General features: G+C 35.3%; 1 protein-coding gene across 1 annotated transcript in view; it reads right to left on the reverse strand.

The window, feature by feature from the left end:
- Nucleotides 1-15816, reverse strand: part of LRP12 (LDL receptor related protein 12) — a 50009-nt gene that overhangs the window by 7813 nt on the left and 26380 nt on the right. Inside the window, exons 2-4 of the mRNA XM_050970819.1 lie at nucleotides 13415-13471; nucleotides 6464-6599; nucleotides 4815-5017 (exon numbers count right to left, since the gene is read on the reverse strand). Of these exons, the coding sequence (XP_050826776.1) occupies nucleotides 4815-5017; nucleotides 6464-6599; nucleotides 13415-13471 (396 nt within the window). The remainder of the gene's footprint in view (nucleotides 1-4814; nucleotides 5018-6463; nucleotides 6600-13414; nucleotides 13472-15816) is intronic.

The following is a 15816-nucleotide window of genomic DNA, read 5'->3' on the forward strand; positions in this document are numbered from 1 at the left end:
TCAAATAACTTTAACCCAAGCAAGAAAACAATGCTAATTTATAGCTATTGAGAAATCTGACTTCAAATATGCTAAAAACAAGTTAGAAAAACACTCTCTCATCTATCACTCAAAATACAGAAACATTCTGTGCTGCAGTACTGGTTATCTCCTCAAATTCTTTTCCAGAAAAGCAGTCAGACTCTCTCCTGCTTTTGGAGGTTCCTACTTTGTACCAAAGGATCTAAGGCAAGAGAGAACTTGACAGCTGAAGATTACATATTACCACCAACAACAAAAAAAAGCCTCTGCCCTCTCCTTTTCCCACTGTTTGCTCCTGTCTCTCCTGCAGCAACTAAGATGGGAGTGCAGCAAATGCAAAAACACGTTTGCCTTTACTTAATAAAGTTCAAGCTATGTTGAATACAGAAGCATACCTGGGATCCAAGTTATTTCAGCTCTGCAACAATTCAGCTGAGTCAAACACTGCTGCATAATTTTCAATCAGTTATTTCTACAAACTGCAGTACAGACTGTAAAATTTGCTATAAAACGATCTGTCATGGTCAGAATATTTAAAACATGTCTGCAATGCACATGGTTCTACACAAGAGTAATTCAGAAAATAAGCTAGAGAAATATACATTCATTCTAAGGAACACTATACCAAAAGTTTTACTAAGGAAACAGGAAAGGCAGCAGGATAAACTCACTGAAATCCTAATGCTCCCAAGGAGAAGCATGTTTTATCTTTTTTTACAAGAGAACAATTCCAATTGGAATGGAGGCCGTCTAATAAAATCATCTGCTCAAAACAGGGTCAACTGGTGTTTGATTAGGCTCTTCAGGGCCTTCTCCAATCAAGTATTTTTAAAGTTCCAGTGCTTTTCTATACAAAATGATAAAAGTTTTCACTGCTAGCTTGAGTTTTTCTTGCTGGAACTAATCTGCTGTGATAGGTCAAGTCATATCACACTTTTGTTCTCCTTTTTTTCTTTCTTTAATACTTAGAAAGCATTGAAAATAAATACACTGACTTAAAATAATATTTTTTCTTTAGAAAAGTACAACACAATTTTTAAATTTCAAAAATGGTAAGGCTTTTAAAAAGTGAATGCAGGAAAAAATGAAATCAAGAGTGATAAATGTTACATGTATGGCTAGAGAATGTTTAAGGCTACAAATCTGCTTTCATGACTGAAGAATAAAAGAAAAGCAAAATGTACGTATTGTCAGTGACTAATTTTCAAAACATGTTTATTTCACACAAAAAAATCCAAAGAACAGATGCAGTATAAATGATACCATCTTTTTGTTCTGTTACAGATATGTAAGTATTTATAGTACACTCAGACATACATATGGTTGACAATATTAGTATGGCAAAGTTGGAACCTTGGCCTTGAATTTAAAACCTGTAAAACTGAACTGCTAGACTGTCACCGACATGTTTTATGAAAAATCCTTTCCTTAGGATTTTTCTCCTCCTGAGAAGCTGAGAGGCCTCAGGAACAAACTGTAAACAATTCTTATCTGCTGCTGTGGAATGCAACGGGGGAATCTGTGATTGGCCTCATCAGGCTGTTTCCAACTACGGGCCAATCACAGTTCACCTGTCCGGCCAGTCTCGGTCTGAGAGAAAACTTTGTTATTCATTCCTTTTCTATTCTTAGCTTAGCCTTCTTGTGAAAACCTTTTCCTCTATTCTTTTAGTATAGTTTTGATATATTATCTATCATATAATAATAAATCAAATTCTGAAACATGGAGTCAACTTTCTCGTCTCTTCCTTCATCCTGTGACCCTTGTGGAAAATACCACACTAGACTAGTCCTACCTAAATTGAATGACTAAGCTCCATAGGTGGAGGTAAGAGAATAGTAGGTGGGAGGTAGGAGAACAAGAGGTAGGAGAATATGCATCATTGAACCTGTTCAAGTACTGATTATAATCTAACTCAGTCCTTATGCATTGCAGAACCTGGAAGTGGTTGAGAAGAAAGCTATAACATGGAGTTATAAATATTGGGATGGGAATATTGCAGTATCAAAACAGGATACAATTTCAACCCAAGCTCTTCCTTCAACAAGCTTTTAAACATCTCAGAAAAGAGCTGGGATACTTGATTGTGATTTAGCATTTTTAATCACCAATCCTGCAATCCTTACAATGAAGAAAATTTATCTTTGAATCAAAAATTAGAGTCTTAAAATGATCAGAGATATACTAAATAAGACTAACTTTGGGAGCTGTACCACAAAAGACTTCAGGATAGCACAATATCATTAGCAGCACCCATTTACAGTTGTAGCCAAAGGACTAACACAATTCTTTCCTGCATTTACAGTGGCCATTGACCTCTGTGATTTTAGTAACTTTATTTTCCACTCTACATCACCATTAGTAAACACTATTCCATTTCAACTCCTGTAACTTAAAAGGCTGATAAATAAGTAGCTGGAGGAAGACAGAAGGAAGAAAGACAAATAAAAGTGGCCCAAAATTTACTTTCTAGTCCAGTACCCTTCCTACCTGTAAAGCTTTTTTCTTTCCTATTACTGGTTTGTTTTTATTAAATATGAATATTTACCTATTATTTTCTTTAAACAAGAATTAATTCAAACAATTCACAAGACCTATCTTCCACATCAGATTTTAAACATGGGACTCCCTAATGGCCATTTTTGTACTCAGAATCTGTAGTGTTTCTATCATTCCAGCACAGACAGGCCTAACTTGCATCCAAGTAACTGATGTATTACTGGTTCTTCCCCTTTTTCTACACTGACTTGCCAACTTTGAGAGTAGCCTTAAAAACACTGAATAAAACAATCTATTGAGGTGTTAATCTGAGCACTACTGCATGATACTGATGAGAAGAAACCAAACCTAATGGCAGTTGAATGCATAGCAAATGCATTAGCATTTCAGGAGCCTTTTTTGACACTCAAAAGCAGAAATGACCAGATGATTATTGAAGCAACTGTCAAGTCTTCACCTATATACAGGTTAGTTTAAAACATCAAAAGACCACTCTTATCACTGAAACACTACACTTTACACCTCAATTGTGAAATACTTCCTAAGTATTGTATCAAACCTAGGGAGCAAATTCAAGCCAAAGTTTCAGCAAGGCTTGTTTGTTAAAAAATTGAACTCATCTCCCCAAAATAAAACTTATTTATTTAAAGAAAGACATTTATAAACATAGGATTAAAGTCTTAAGCACTCTAATCTACAACACAAAATAGAAGAAATCAATTAACAGAAAAAACTGCTTGTTACTGAAAATATTAGAGCTTCTTCCAAGAGGGGTTACGTAATGAAATTGTCTCAAGATCAGAGAAAAAGAGAGGAAAGGATTTGGAAAGAGGAAGAGGAAAAATTCTAGAAAGCCCATGGCTTACCTCCCCTACCTATTCCACACTTTTATGCAAGGTAGCTTTCCTTCTCAAAACCCCTCAGGAAGGAATGCTGCCTTTCCTCTGCACCTACTTCCAGAGGGAGGTGAAAAGGGCAGAAGCTGATGCCTGACACAGGTAGCAGGGTTCACCTGGGCCGTTGGCAGAAATGGCAGCTGACTGTCCAGTGGCTTCTTCCCTGCTCCCTGACGTGTTTTTGGTGAGACAGTGCACAAAACCCAGGCAGAACACTGCCCTGAAAGCTGAGCCTGCATCAAATGCAAGGCTGCATTACTTCCCCAAGAGCTGCTAAAGTGCAAGGAGCTGAACCACAGCAGGAGGTTTTTTGTAGACTTGAGAACAGGTGATAGAGAGGGATAAGCCTGCTTGGAAACCTGTTTGTGAGAGACTGACACAGTGGAGGAAGCTAGAAGGTAAGAAAAGAGCAGCTTAAAAACCAGGAGCTTAGACTAGAGGAGACCAGGGTAGATTTACTGAATCTTGTTGGAACAGTTTTGAAGGTGGGTAGCACTGGATATGTTTACAAGTATGAATTGTTTTATGGAGGAGTCAAAAGTCGGCGTGCACAGAAATCTGGAGCAGGCCAGTGAGTGGATATAGGCACACTTGAAGGGAGTAAGGTAACATGAAATCATTGTGAAAACCGAGAACAACCTAATTCAGTATTTGGGATGACCATGATGTAAAACACCATAACCATGCTTTTACATAAAACTGCAATATCTCTTAAAACCAGGAAAAGTTTGGAACTAGTCTTGACCCATGACTGGCTTCCTTCTCTCTCTTGGCAACCTTTACTAGAACAAAAATGACTCACAAAACAGTCTCAAACTATTACTACTGATAATTAGCTCTTATCACATCCTGTAATTACACAAGAAAAAATTTGTATGTAAAAAACCATGTCTATACTTGGCTGGAATAATCTATCAATGTAGGGTTGTTTTTTTTTTAGATTTATTTTTTTAAAAGATAGTATGCCTTCTAGAGATGGGAAAAATGATGCAAATTCTGTGAGAAATATAAAAAAAAAATCCTGCCATTTATTTCCTCTCTCACTGTATTTATGGTACTCAGAAGTTTACCCAAGTACTTTAACATATTAATTTTAGTCTGATGAAAATATTTCAAATCTTACTATAGGAACTTCCAGGTGCCTACTACTACTGGCTAACCTTTTCTTCCCAAATATTATTCAATTTGCTTATTGTTACTCCTACCTTGAATATTCAGATTGTGCATGGGATCAAAATACATTACCTAATGTGTATTTTCTCTGGTTTCAATAGACCTTGAGGTGACTATAGCAAAGACCCGTAGTCAATACTGCACCCTGTTATAAGGAAGTAATTCTTCAAACAGGAAACAAAAAGTGAAACCATAAAATTATACAAGGTATCATTAGAAACATACCAGCAAAGTAGGCTAATCTGAAGCCTTTTCTGGAGATGCTATCATCTGAATGAAACCTTATCCAAACATGATCCTGTGAAGAGATGTATGGTGAGGGAATGGAAGAGCCACATGCTCTGTAGCCTTCAGTGTTCTTGTAGCTTCCAATTGTTAACCAATCTGAGCTGCATCGTCGAGATCCCTGAACATCAAAATCTTGAAAGCTGAAAAAGAGAAAAGGTCAAAATTGCTACTGAACAGAATATTACACAAACAAAATGCTAAATTACTACACATGAAAATTAGCTTCAAGTTATTTTTGAAATAAATACTTCTTCTGAAATAAAAAGTAGCTTCTCTCTACCCATGCAGAAATAGGTTTTAACCTTGTGCTGATGCTTTTATATTATGAGGACAGCAGGATGTAGTCTAACAAAATACTGCATCCACCACTTAAAGAAATGCAATTTTGCTACGAAAACACACACTGTCTTAACCAAAAATTCTAGTAATGAAATTGTCCTTATATGTCTTATTTAATGACTTTCATACACTGCTAAGTGATTTTAACTCAAATTTCACCAGAATTTTAGCTAATACTACACTTATGGCAGCAACATGATTTGATATTATAAATGCAGCTAAATTGTTCAAAATTATGTTTTCAGATAAGACTTTCTCCCAGCTGCCCTACTCAGCTACCCCAGCATTATGGCATGGACTGCCATGGTATGGCTGCACTCAGTCAAGACAAGCTGCCACGGTAATGACGTGTGACGGAGAGACTGCGCAAAACAGGTCTGTACAGACAACAGAGCACTATTAGAACTGAAATGTGGGATGTATTAGGGGAAGAAAACAACATGAAAGAAAAAAGAGTTTTATTAAAAATAATCAGTATGAAAAGTTTAGAAAGCATTCTAGTAGCTGAACAGTTTTACCTATATTACATTTCATTTATGCCAGTCAAATATTTAGCAGGAAGACTGTTTAAATTAAGGGGCTGAATTTAAACAAGTAACTGATGTCAAAGTAAATACTTCATAATGAACAGCAGTTTCTTAGGTCAGCAAGTCTGAACTGGAAACTGAAAAAAATATGCAGGCAATGCAGTTTCATGATCAAGTCTATGAAGCACTACTAATTTGTATGTTGATGTTAAAAGAAATCAGTAGTCAGAAATGAACTGATGAGAACTTGAATCCACAAGCTTTTTACATTAGTACTTTAGGAAAGTTATAAGATACGTGAAACTGAGGAACTCCCTGCAATAACTCAGCCTTTCCTAAGCTGCTATCTATTGACTTGCTATTTGTCCCTGACATTTTTAAGCACACCAAGAGACCTCATAGCAATGAAGCATTACAGCATTTAGTCACATTTACTTATGTAATTTTTAATGAAAAATCCCTATGTATCAAGACACACTGAAAAAATCCAAATAAATGAGCACATTGAAATTTTTTCTAGTCACTGATTGTCCAGCTAAAAACAAATGCTACATGGCTGTGTGCAAGCAAATCAGATAAAGAGAAAGGCAAAAAACCAGACAGAACTGAAATCCTTCACTTACAGGAAGGAAGAGGAAACTGGTATGTGTACAACTGGCAGCTAAAAATGTCTGGTTAGTACTTCTTCCATCCACATGGATATTACAGGAGCACTGTTACCTTATAGTAATGATCTCCCCTGGGTTGGCATGGATGTACCAGCTACAGTTAATTCGGGCAGGATACTCAGAGGGCCACCCTGGACTTGTGATTGTCCCGCTTGGTGATCGAATTTGTTCTGGAATATCTCCACAAGCTAAAAAAGACATATATATTGAAAGCAACTTGATTAATTCAATTTTTAAAAAAGCCAGTAGGACAAAAGACCCCACCCAACCAATCATCACCTTATCAGGGAGAAAAAAGTGAGTTAGATGACATACCTATTAAAAAACCCATAACTGCTGAAGGAGTTTGTAATGGAACAAGTCAGCCAAAAGATGTTTTCCAATGCTGCCAATGCAGCAGTTTGCACTTATGTCAATTACTATTACAGATTAAAAAAAGATTATTCTATGTGGACTTTTACAACTTTATAAGGTTAAAGATTTTTTATTTTTAAATTTATTTTTAGTCTTTACAAAGATTCAGTTCAATTTAACCATGCATTAACACCTTATACTGAGAAGTGTATTAGAAGGTGAAAAACAAATTAAAGCTAAATAACGAAGAAGCTGAAATTTCCTGTCTTAGGCAGACCCAGTGTTTGACCATCAATTAAAAACCTTCCCCCCTTCCAGTTCTTGGCATGGAAATGACCTCCATACACATGATTCCAAATGCTTGAAAGGAAAAAAGCACTTACTGCAGCAGAGAGACCTGCATAACTACATTTCTGATAATGGACTAGAAAGTTTACATTTATAGGTCTAATTATATGCAACTGAAATAACTCAGTTGTTTGTACTCTTACTTTATTATAGGTGTAGCTTTCTGCACTGGCCTTAACTCAGCTGCTGTTCCTTCCACAGCTGGAGTGTTCTTAATTCTTCTGATTTTATTTGAAGTATGTACTTACACTTTGTGGATTTTTTTCCCTGTTTTGCCCCCCTCTTAGCAGCCTCATATCCAACACTTGTCATATAGCATATACACAACCTTCACATGATCAGAAAGGCTAGAATACTCTCACTGCAGAGCTTCAAGGAAGCTCAGTGGTGAGGAAACACATTAAAAATTATCATTCTCTGTGTTTTTATTTTTCAGTTTAATCACTGATAGTCCATAATCTGCCAAGCTGTCAAAGTTACTGGTAGTCCAGTAAGTTACACACACTAGTTTGAACAAAAGAACTATTACAAACAAGGAAGCACTTCCATTATTGTCTGATCACCACAACCTTTTAGAATTCATAACTGATGAATAAACAAATATGATGAAGAATTAACTGCATTTATAACAGTGGAAAAGTTGCAATAATGTAATTTGTGGACAGCTTACATTTTTCTATTTGTATACACAATCAAGCTTTTAAAATAATTTTGCAATACTGTGGGGACCTGAAATTACAAAAAGTTATAAAACTGAATTATTATTACTTGAAAGTATTTCTATATGGAATAACAAATGCACTTTAAAATATGTTTTAGAAGGACTAAAAGACAGAAGTGCTGACTTATGTCTGTATTTTCTATATTAACTTAAATACCACAGCAAAAATGAAACTCAGGAAATTTTCTATTTTCCTGTATATCTGTAAGAGAAAACTGCTTTAAATAGTTTTTCATGTGTTTTCAGAAATTTTGTCATGCTTCACAGTTAAGTATTAACATACCTTAACTGCAGGACACAGAAGCTGCCCTAATATCTCAGGATGAAAGTCACAAAACATAGAAAGATATGATTTAATTTGAATATGCAATCATTCACTTATTTTAAAATTTTTGAGCAAACCCTATAGGTGGTGCTCTAACACCATGATAATTTGGAACACAGCTCCTCTGTAAGTGATCTTTTGATACTTAACATTTGTTCAGGCAATAAATGTAAGGACTTGAAAGAAAAGCTGATTATTCAGTTGCTAAAGTAAAATCGCAGTTTTAACAAGAACAAAACAAAACAAAAAAACATAACAAAAACAAGCAAAAAAGTAGAAGAACGTGTAAGACATTTTGTACCAAGCTTGCAAATGCTGACAACAAATCCATATACTACTTGGTTACTACTGAAATAGTCCCCAACTTCAAAAAAGTTGCCTAGAGGTAAAATTTACATTACAACATACACATGATATCAGATATTTCCAAACTGACAGACAAAATTTTATAACTGAGAACCTCCAAAGAAGCTATTAAGTTTACCTGACAAAGGAAACTTTTCACTAAAATGCATTAGAAAAAATCCATTCAACAGAGTTTACCTCCAAAAACATTAACATGCTAAACCCTACAGCAGTACAAACAGTAATGTATTTGTACACAAGTGTGAATAGAAGAAATTCCACATGAAAATCCTGTATAACCAAGGTAGTATTTTCAGAGCACACAAAAGCTTCCAGTTTTACTCAAACTCAGGATTTTTTTATCATTTGCAGAACCAACCTTTCCCCTGTAATTTCTACATGCTTTTATTAAGATGTCTCTTTCTCTGTTTCCAGCAAAGCTCACACTACAGAGCTGAGAGCAAAAGACGATCATTTGCAACAGCATCCAGCATGGGGAGAGTGAAGCAGACTATGAAGGGCACAGGGAAGCAAGAATGACCACAGGCACAATAATACAGGGTGAACAAAACTGTACAAGTGCTGTAGAGGAGAAAACACTGAAGAAAGTATTCATGTGACAAAGTGGGGATTCAAAAAAAGGGAATGGACCTGAAAAGTGAATTACAGCTTTCTTAACTTCAAGTTGGCTAGACAAACTAAACGCATTTGCATACTTGATATATATTCATGCACTAAAAATATCTTACTTATTAGTCAGGAGACAAAAGAAATCTGTTTGCTTAAAAAGTGTATAAAGGTCAAGATAACTGTGCAGAAGCTGCACTCATAAGTGTAGTCTTTTTGAGAGAGAATAATTTCTCAGATAAATTTTTTAAATCAAGGATAGCCTTTTGAAATAGAACAGCTTTAAAGGGAATATGCTTTGCAAAGATAATAGCAAGCCTTTAAAATCAGCTCCTGACCCTCTGCATATCAAGGATGTTTCTACTACACCATAATAGTCTATGATGTATTATACATTTTATTCACATATTTGTACATATGCAGAATGTAAGCAACATCACAAAGGGTATGAGATTAAAAAAAAAAAATCCAACTGGCAGTATGTGAAACAGAAATGCATCAACAGAAGCAAACATCCTTACTTTAAGCAGAGGAAAATTTGGACTTTTAATCTCAATTGTTAGCAGCCCTACAAGCTTTTGTCATACAGATCGGTTGCGTCTAGGACAATTTAAAACTACAGGTAAACTGATTAGGCTTAGAATAATTTATTTAAAGTATTAAAAATACATAAGAGAACAGCAGAATGAAAATTAGATGAGTCAGGATAAAAGGAAATGAGTCTGCAATCAAGGCAGAAGCACAAAAGAAATTGAGAAGGTTGCATTGTAGAGAAGCAAAGACACCCAGTGATGCATGCCCAAGACGTTTTCAAATCTCATGCCAGTGGCTGTAATATTTGGAGGGGAGAACAAATTCCTCCTGCACAACCATTTCTATGTGAGTTGTGTCTGCATACATTCCCTTCAATGCCCTACTATTCTATGGCACAATTCTGCTCATCCATCTCCTACCTGTTTCAAACTCTTTCCTTTGATAACCTTTATTCTATTAAAAATCTATTTGCAATTCTGTTTCTTACTCTGATACAACTGTCCAGTAAATTTCAATACTGCAATTAGGACTGAGGATGTTTCACATATTACAGTGTAAAATAATGGTCAAAAGAGCTTGCACATAATTTTCTGGTGTATATGGATTTTCTGTAGACTTTTTAAAAACAGACACAACAATTTTTCTTATTTCCGACTTCCTGAAATTTGTTTATCAGCCCAAACTACAGAACATTATTGTAACCTATAGGATGTTGACTGAGAAGAGAACAGAAGAGAGCCAATTAAAAGTTTACTGTACCAGATTCAACTAGCAAGTTATAATAAGAAAATAATTAAGAAACCTATGCAAAAATTCTGTGGCAAGATCTTGAGAAGTAAAGTACCTGTAGTAAGAGTGAACAACATGTCAAGGAAAAAAGTCACTTCAGAAAAGCAGGAAGAGGGAGATTAGGGATTTATCTTCACAGTAATGCCAGGAGATTAGTTGAAAAGATAAAAGAATTAGCTTTCAATGTGAACCACAGGATGATAAGGTATGCATTATATTGGACATGGTAAGGACATGAATGCAGCTGGATAAATGATCTGAAGGTGTTTAAAACAGCTTAGAGTAAAAAGAGAATAATGTTGTGATAAAGTCTAAACCGTGAACAGAGAGGATAATTATTGCATTGTAACTCTCAGGAGCCACTGAAAGTCTTATGTGGAGAACTACAGGGGAAGAAGGCATGGGAATCTTTGCCTCCAGGTCAAGCCAAAAGGCTTCAATTTAAAATGCCCTTTGCTCTGCAATACAGAGACATATGCAGTAAAAAGAAAAAAATTTTTCATATATATATATATATATATATATATATGACAGTGCTGCAGTTCTTTAAAATGTAGAATGAGGGGTTGGGGAGATGGGGAATTGGTTTTGCAATCATGACGATTATGGCTCAACATACCGACATGAAAATATTTCTGAACTCTTCAGATTTTAAAGGCATAAACACCTCCTCTGTAGTGATAGCTTATATGCAAAGAGATAACATTCCACTAATTGCTGCTGGCAGAAAAAGCATGCTCATTTATTAGAAGGGTACCTGTAACTTGGCAATATAGTATCCAGCAAAAGCATAAATACCCATAAATACCAAAGGCCACAGAGGTCTGTGCTATTAAAATGTAATTTACTAAGGTAGGTCACGTTGTCTTACAGCAGCAGCATGACAGGAAATCTACCATCAAGACAAAAATTTCATTTGAAATCCCATCTCTGTACAACTGTCCAAGACAATTGCTTGCTTGGTTTCAACACCAAATGAAAGCTGGATTTAGAAAGATTAAAAGCCAGATGTCTTTTGATGCATTTTACAGAAACTCTACTTAAAATTGTTCTGCTAAATATAAAGTTGTCCAGGTATGCTTGATGAAACATATAACCTGCAAGTTAGAAAATACGTTTGGAGACCCCATTTATTTAAAAGGAACTAAAAAAAAATTTTTATTCATCACCATCTAGCCTATGCACTTAAAATTTAAGATGTACATACAAAGAGCAGTAAGGAAAATGCTACTGGGTCAGTCTATATGCTTTCTTCAGGTTGCCCTTAACAGATCACCCCTTCCCTATTACCTCGAAATTCCCCAGTGAAGAAATTGCCCTTTGTATTAAAAAAGAAACTTAGGAATACAGTACTTTTCCTATCTGGAAAGCTATTTAAAAATACAACATCAGAGATACCTTTTTTGTTTTGGATTTTTGTTGTTGTTGTTGTTATTATTATTTATTTCTAAATTGATCTTTCTTCTCAATAGTTAAAGTTCTATCTACCAGCTGCTGTTATCTTGTGGACAAAGTACGTTGTGTTCTGCTCTTCTTGGCACTGCCTATTCAAGCATGCTGGCCAAAGTACTGGAAGCAGAGTAAAAAATTCCATTCACCTCTTGCCCAGCAGATGCTTTTCTGCCTCTATTGTGACTTGTGACACAACCACTGCAGTCAACTAAGGTGTGAGGGGTTGTTAAAACATACTCTGAAAGCTGCAGAGTGAGATTTTAGGTTGACTTAGTGTCTCTCACCCATTCCAATTCCTGCAGTAATTGCTCCAAGAGGGGCAAGTAGCTATGTAGATATTTATTATTTACAGTGTGCCATAAATGTAGTACATATGCTACTTGGTGCACCAGTACTATTAAAAAGCAACAGTATTCTTCATGATGCAGCACAAGAATGGGCAAGAAAGATCTTCTATAAACAGACTTTTAAGAGTCCTTGAGTGGTGAACAATAAAAGGGAAATAGAAAGCAGTAGGTGTAACAGAGACCACACACTGACCATACATTTATCCAAAACCTCAACCATACAAGCATAAGTAGCAACGTCATGTTTAAAACAATACTGCAAGGATAACTACAGTGAGATGTACAAGCTGTTCTCAAAAAGGACAACTTTGTATTTTGACTCTTATTTTAGGAGAAGGAGGTGTGAAAATCAGTTCGAATTCTAGGGATTAGAGGCAGATTTCCTAGGGAAAGAAGCAGGGTTGTATTCTGCTACCTGCTGAGGAGCCTTTATCTCCCAGTTTGCACATATTCTGGGTATCTGTATGATAAACCACGCCCAGCAGCTGCTGACACTGCACAGCAGCTGAAGAACAAAGGCACGCCAATGCCTCAATGGCCACACAGTCCCATCACTAACACACTACAGACCCGGCTGCGGCTGCTGCCCAGAAGAGGCCTAAAACTGACTTATTGGAAGGGAACATAGAAACCTTTCAGCAGTGTGTGCTGCTTTTATACCCACTATGCTCCCAGCATCTCATCAGTTTCTCAGTTTCATGAGTTCTAAATTTTTTTTCTTGTATTAAAGAAACTGTGCAGTCAAGTGTACAGTCGTTTCAGTTAAATCTAATCAGGTGAAATGCATAACTCTTGGATTTACGTGATTTGATAGTAGCAGTGTCCAAAATTACATTTCAGTAAATTTCATTTCACAAAAACTTCACTGTGGAAAGAAAATATCAATTCAACTTAAACCAACTTTTCTCTTAGTTCAATGTTTGTATGGAAAAATAATTAAGCAGTCCACTTAGAAAGGCATAATCTGTTCATGAGCATGCAGGTATCAGTTTTATCTTATGAGAATTTTTCCATGTTCCAGTTGCTTCATTCCTTATTACATGCTGCAAAAGGCAGTAATAATTTTTATAGCCAAATATCTCTTCATAAGATACCAGGTGGCTTTCAATATTTACTATTTAAGTCATGCATGAAATTTAAACATTACAAAAAATGACTTACCCGTTGACACTCCTGAAATATGCACATTTTCAGAATGTTCTGCAAGAGCACCATTTCCTAAAATTAAACATAATGAATAAGCTAATTTCCAAGATAAAATTTGTAAAAATTCTTCAGATACCTTTTTACAGAACAGAATGAACAAACCTGAAGTTCTTTTAATTAATATTAAACATGAAAGGTCCTACATAAGTTTTATCATAAATTAAAAAGAAAAATAGAGAAAGTTACCATACAATGAAAAAATACCCCCACCCAAGCATTGCTAGTTTACTAGGAACAATTAGATGCACTAGAAAGTTAAGGAACAACCAGAGACTGATATTGTCAGTTTTGAGAAACTTTATGCATGTCAGATGGCAGACTTTGTATTTTGCATCAAGTGCTATTTTATTTTCAGAAAGGTCTTTTTCAATGCATCTTCGCCATCTCCTTCTGGAGCAAGATTTTTAAGTAAATGCTATGCAAATAAAATATCCAGGGGACTATACCCATCTAATTCAGTAAAATTGCAGCCTACACCCTTTATGCAGAAAGACAGTTCAGATACAGCAGGGAACCAGCTACCTTTGAGAGTAACTCCCCCCCTGTGCTCATTACAATGAAATAGATTTGCAAAGAAAAACAAGACCCATGTAGTCATCAAGAGTAAGAGACCAAAAACATTATCCCTCCAAGCACCATACTACTTTGTACTCTCCAAAGTATAAGAAGCCAAGATATTTGCTGGCAGGTGGCAGTCCTGGTACAGGATGTGACACATCAAATTGTATTTGTGTGCATTTCTCCCCTCCTTTATTCATTATCTTTTCTTTTAACCTTTACAACAATTTTTTTAGTAAAATCTTTCAGAAATTTCAAGAGAAAAGAGCTACTTTGATACATAAGTTCCTTTGAACACAGGCAGTGAATCTAAAATGTAAAATACTTCATTAAGCAAAAAACCCACAACTCTTAGTCCTTCAAAGTTTTGTAGTATTTAAGATTTGCCATGTCACACAGATTTTCATGCATGGGATATCAGTTGTTCCACCAGCACTGCAATGTCAGTGTACTATGTCTGGGAACAAGAACCTTAAATATATGAAGAAAACACAAATTCCTTTTATACCAATTTAAAGACTGTTACATGTTAATCAAGAACATAGTACACCTCAGTGCTCCTCTGGTACAGTGATGATGTGTGAGATGTTTAAGAAATTGCCCCCAGGGTTGACACCAAATACAGACAGCCATAAATTTTAGCTTCTTAGAGACAGAATACAGTTAGGAACCTGATGATCAGAATTTGTAGGAAAATAGTAAGTTTAATTTTTTTTTTTGTTTTTTAAAACTAAATCCTTGGCTCTTCAAAGTGGCATGTTTCCCACTCCATTTTCAAAGTACTAATTTCACTGCATATATTTACATACCAAGTTGCTTTGTCTCAGTTGTTTAAAAAATTCCACACTGCAACAATTCTCCTCAATGTTCAAAATATTGAAGTATTTTCAAAACAAATGCTATTACAAACACTGTGTTAGTGAGCAACTATTTTTCAATTAAACTATTTTCAAAGTAAAATATACTTTTAAATTTAAAAAACTGCTCTCCCAATAATTCCTCTACTTTGCGTATCACTGACATGCCAAGGGATGTTGCCACTAATTTTGTGTGTACAGTAACACTTAGCTCTCAATTTACAAAATAAACATCTTTGCTGGAAAATTATTTTACTTGGAATTAATTCCACAGAAGCATATTTCTGATTGTTTTGTTTTCCATTATTTCCATCAGCATAAAGAAAACACTAACACATTTCAGGACCTCTTGTCTAACGTAAAAATAACTTACTGACATTTAATCTTTCAAGTACACCAGGGATTGTTCACCTTTTTACTTGTAAAAAGAGGCAATAGCACATACAGTTATATCTGTAGTTGTTACTGAATACTGAAAATGAACTTCATGACAAAAAAGAAGGAACTCACAAACATCTAGAAATATGAAAACCCGGAAGTTATTACAGTGAAGACAGTCAGTATTTGAGCATATAATTGATACTCCCAGAATTTGAATTCCTGACAAGCTGCCTGTACATAAAGACCAGTAAAACAAAAACCCCAGAATACTAATGAAATCACTTCTGATAAAAATACAATGAAACATGAAAAGACATACATAACACTGACATGATGGAAAACAAAACAAAGTATATATATATCAAAGCCTGACAAAAACTATAAATCAGTAATAAGGAGAAGCATACTAAAATGGGAACTTGCATCCAAATCCTGTATGTGTTGATTCAGAATTAATGGGTAAAGAAAACTTAAATCTCCCAAATGTTCAAAGGAAGAATTTAATCTTTAATACCTAAAGAGAGAACACTTGAATATTTTCCATCTAAATATGCTTTACAA

This window comes from Serinus canaria, chromosome 2 (genome assembly GCF_022539315.1).
Source record: "Serinus canaria isolate serCan28SL12 chromosome 2, serCan2020, whole genome shotgun sequence".
In the NCBI taxonomy this organism is placed as follows: domain Eukaryota; kingdom Metazoa; phylum Chordata; class Aves; order Passeriformes; family Fringillidae; genus Serinus; species Serinus canaria.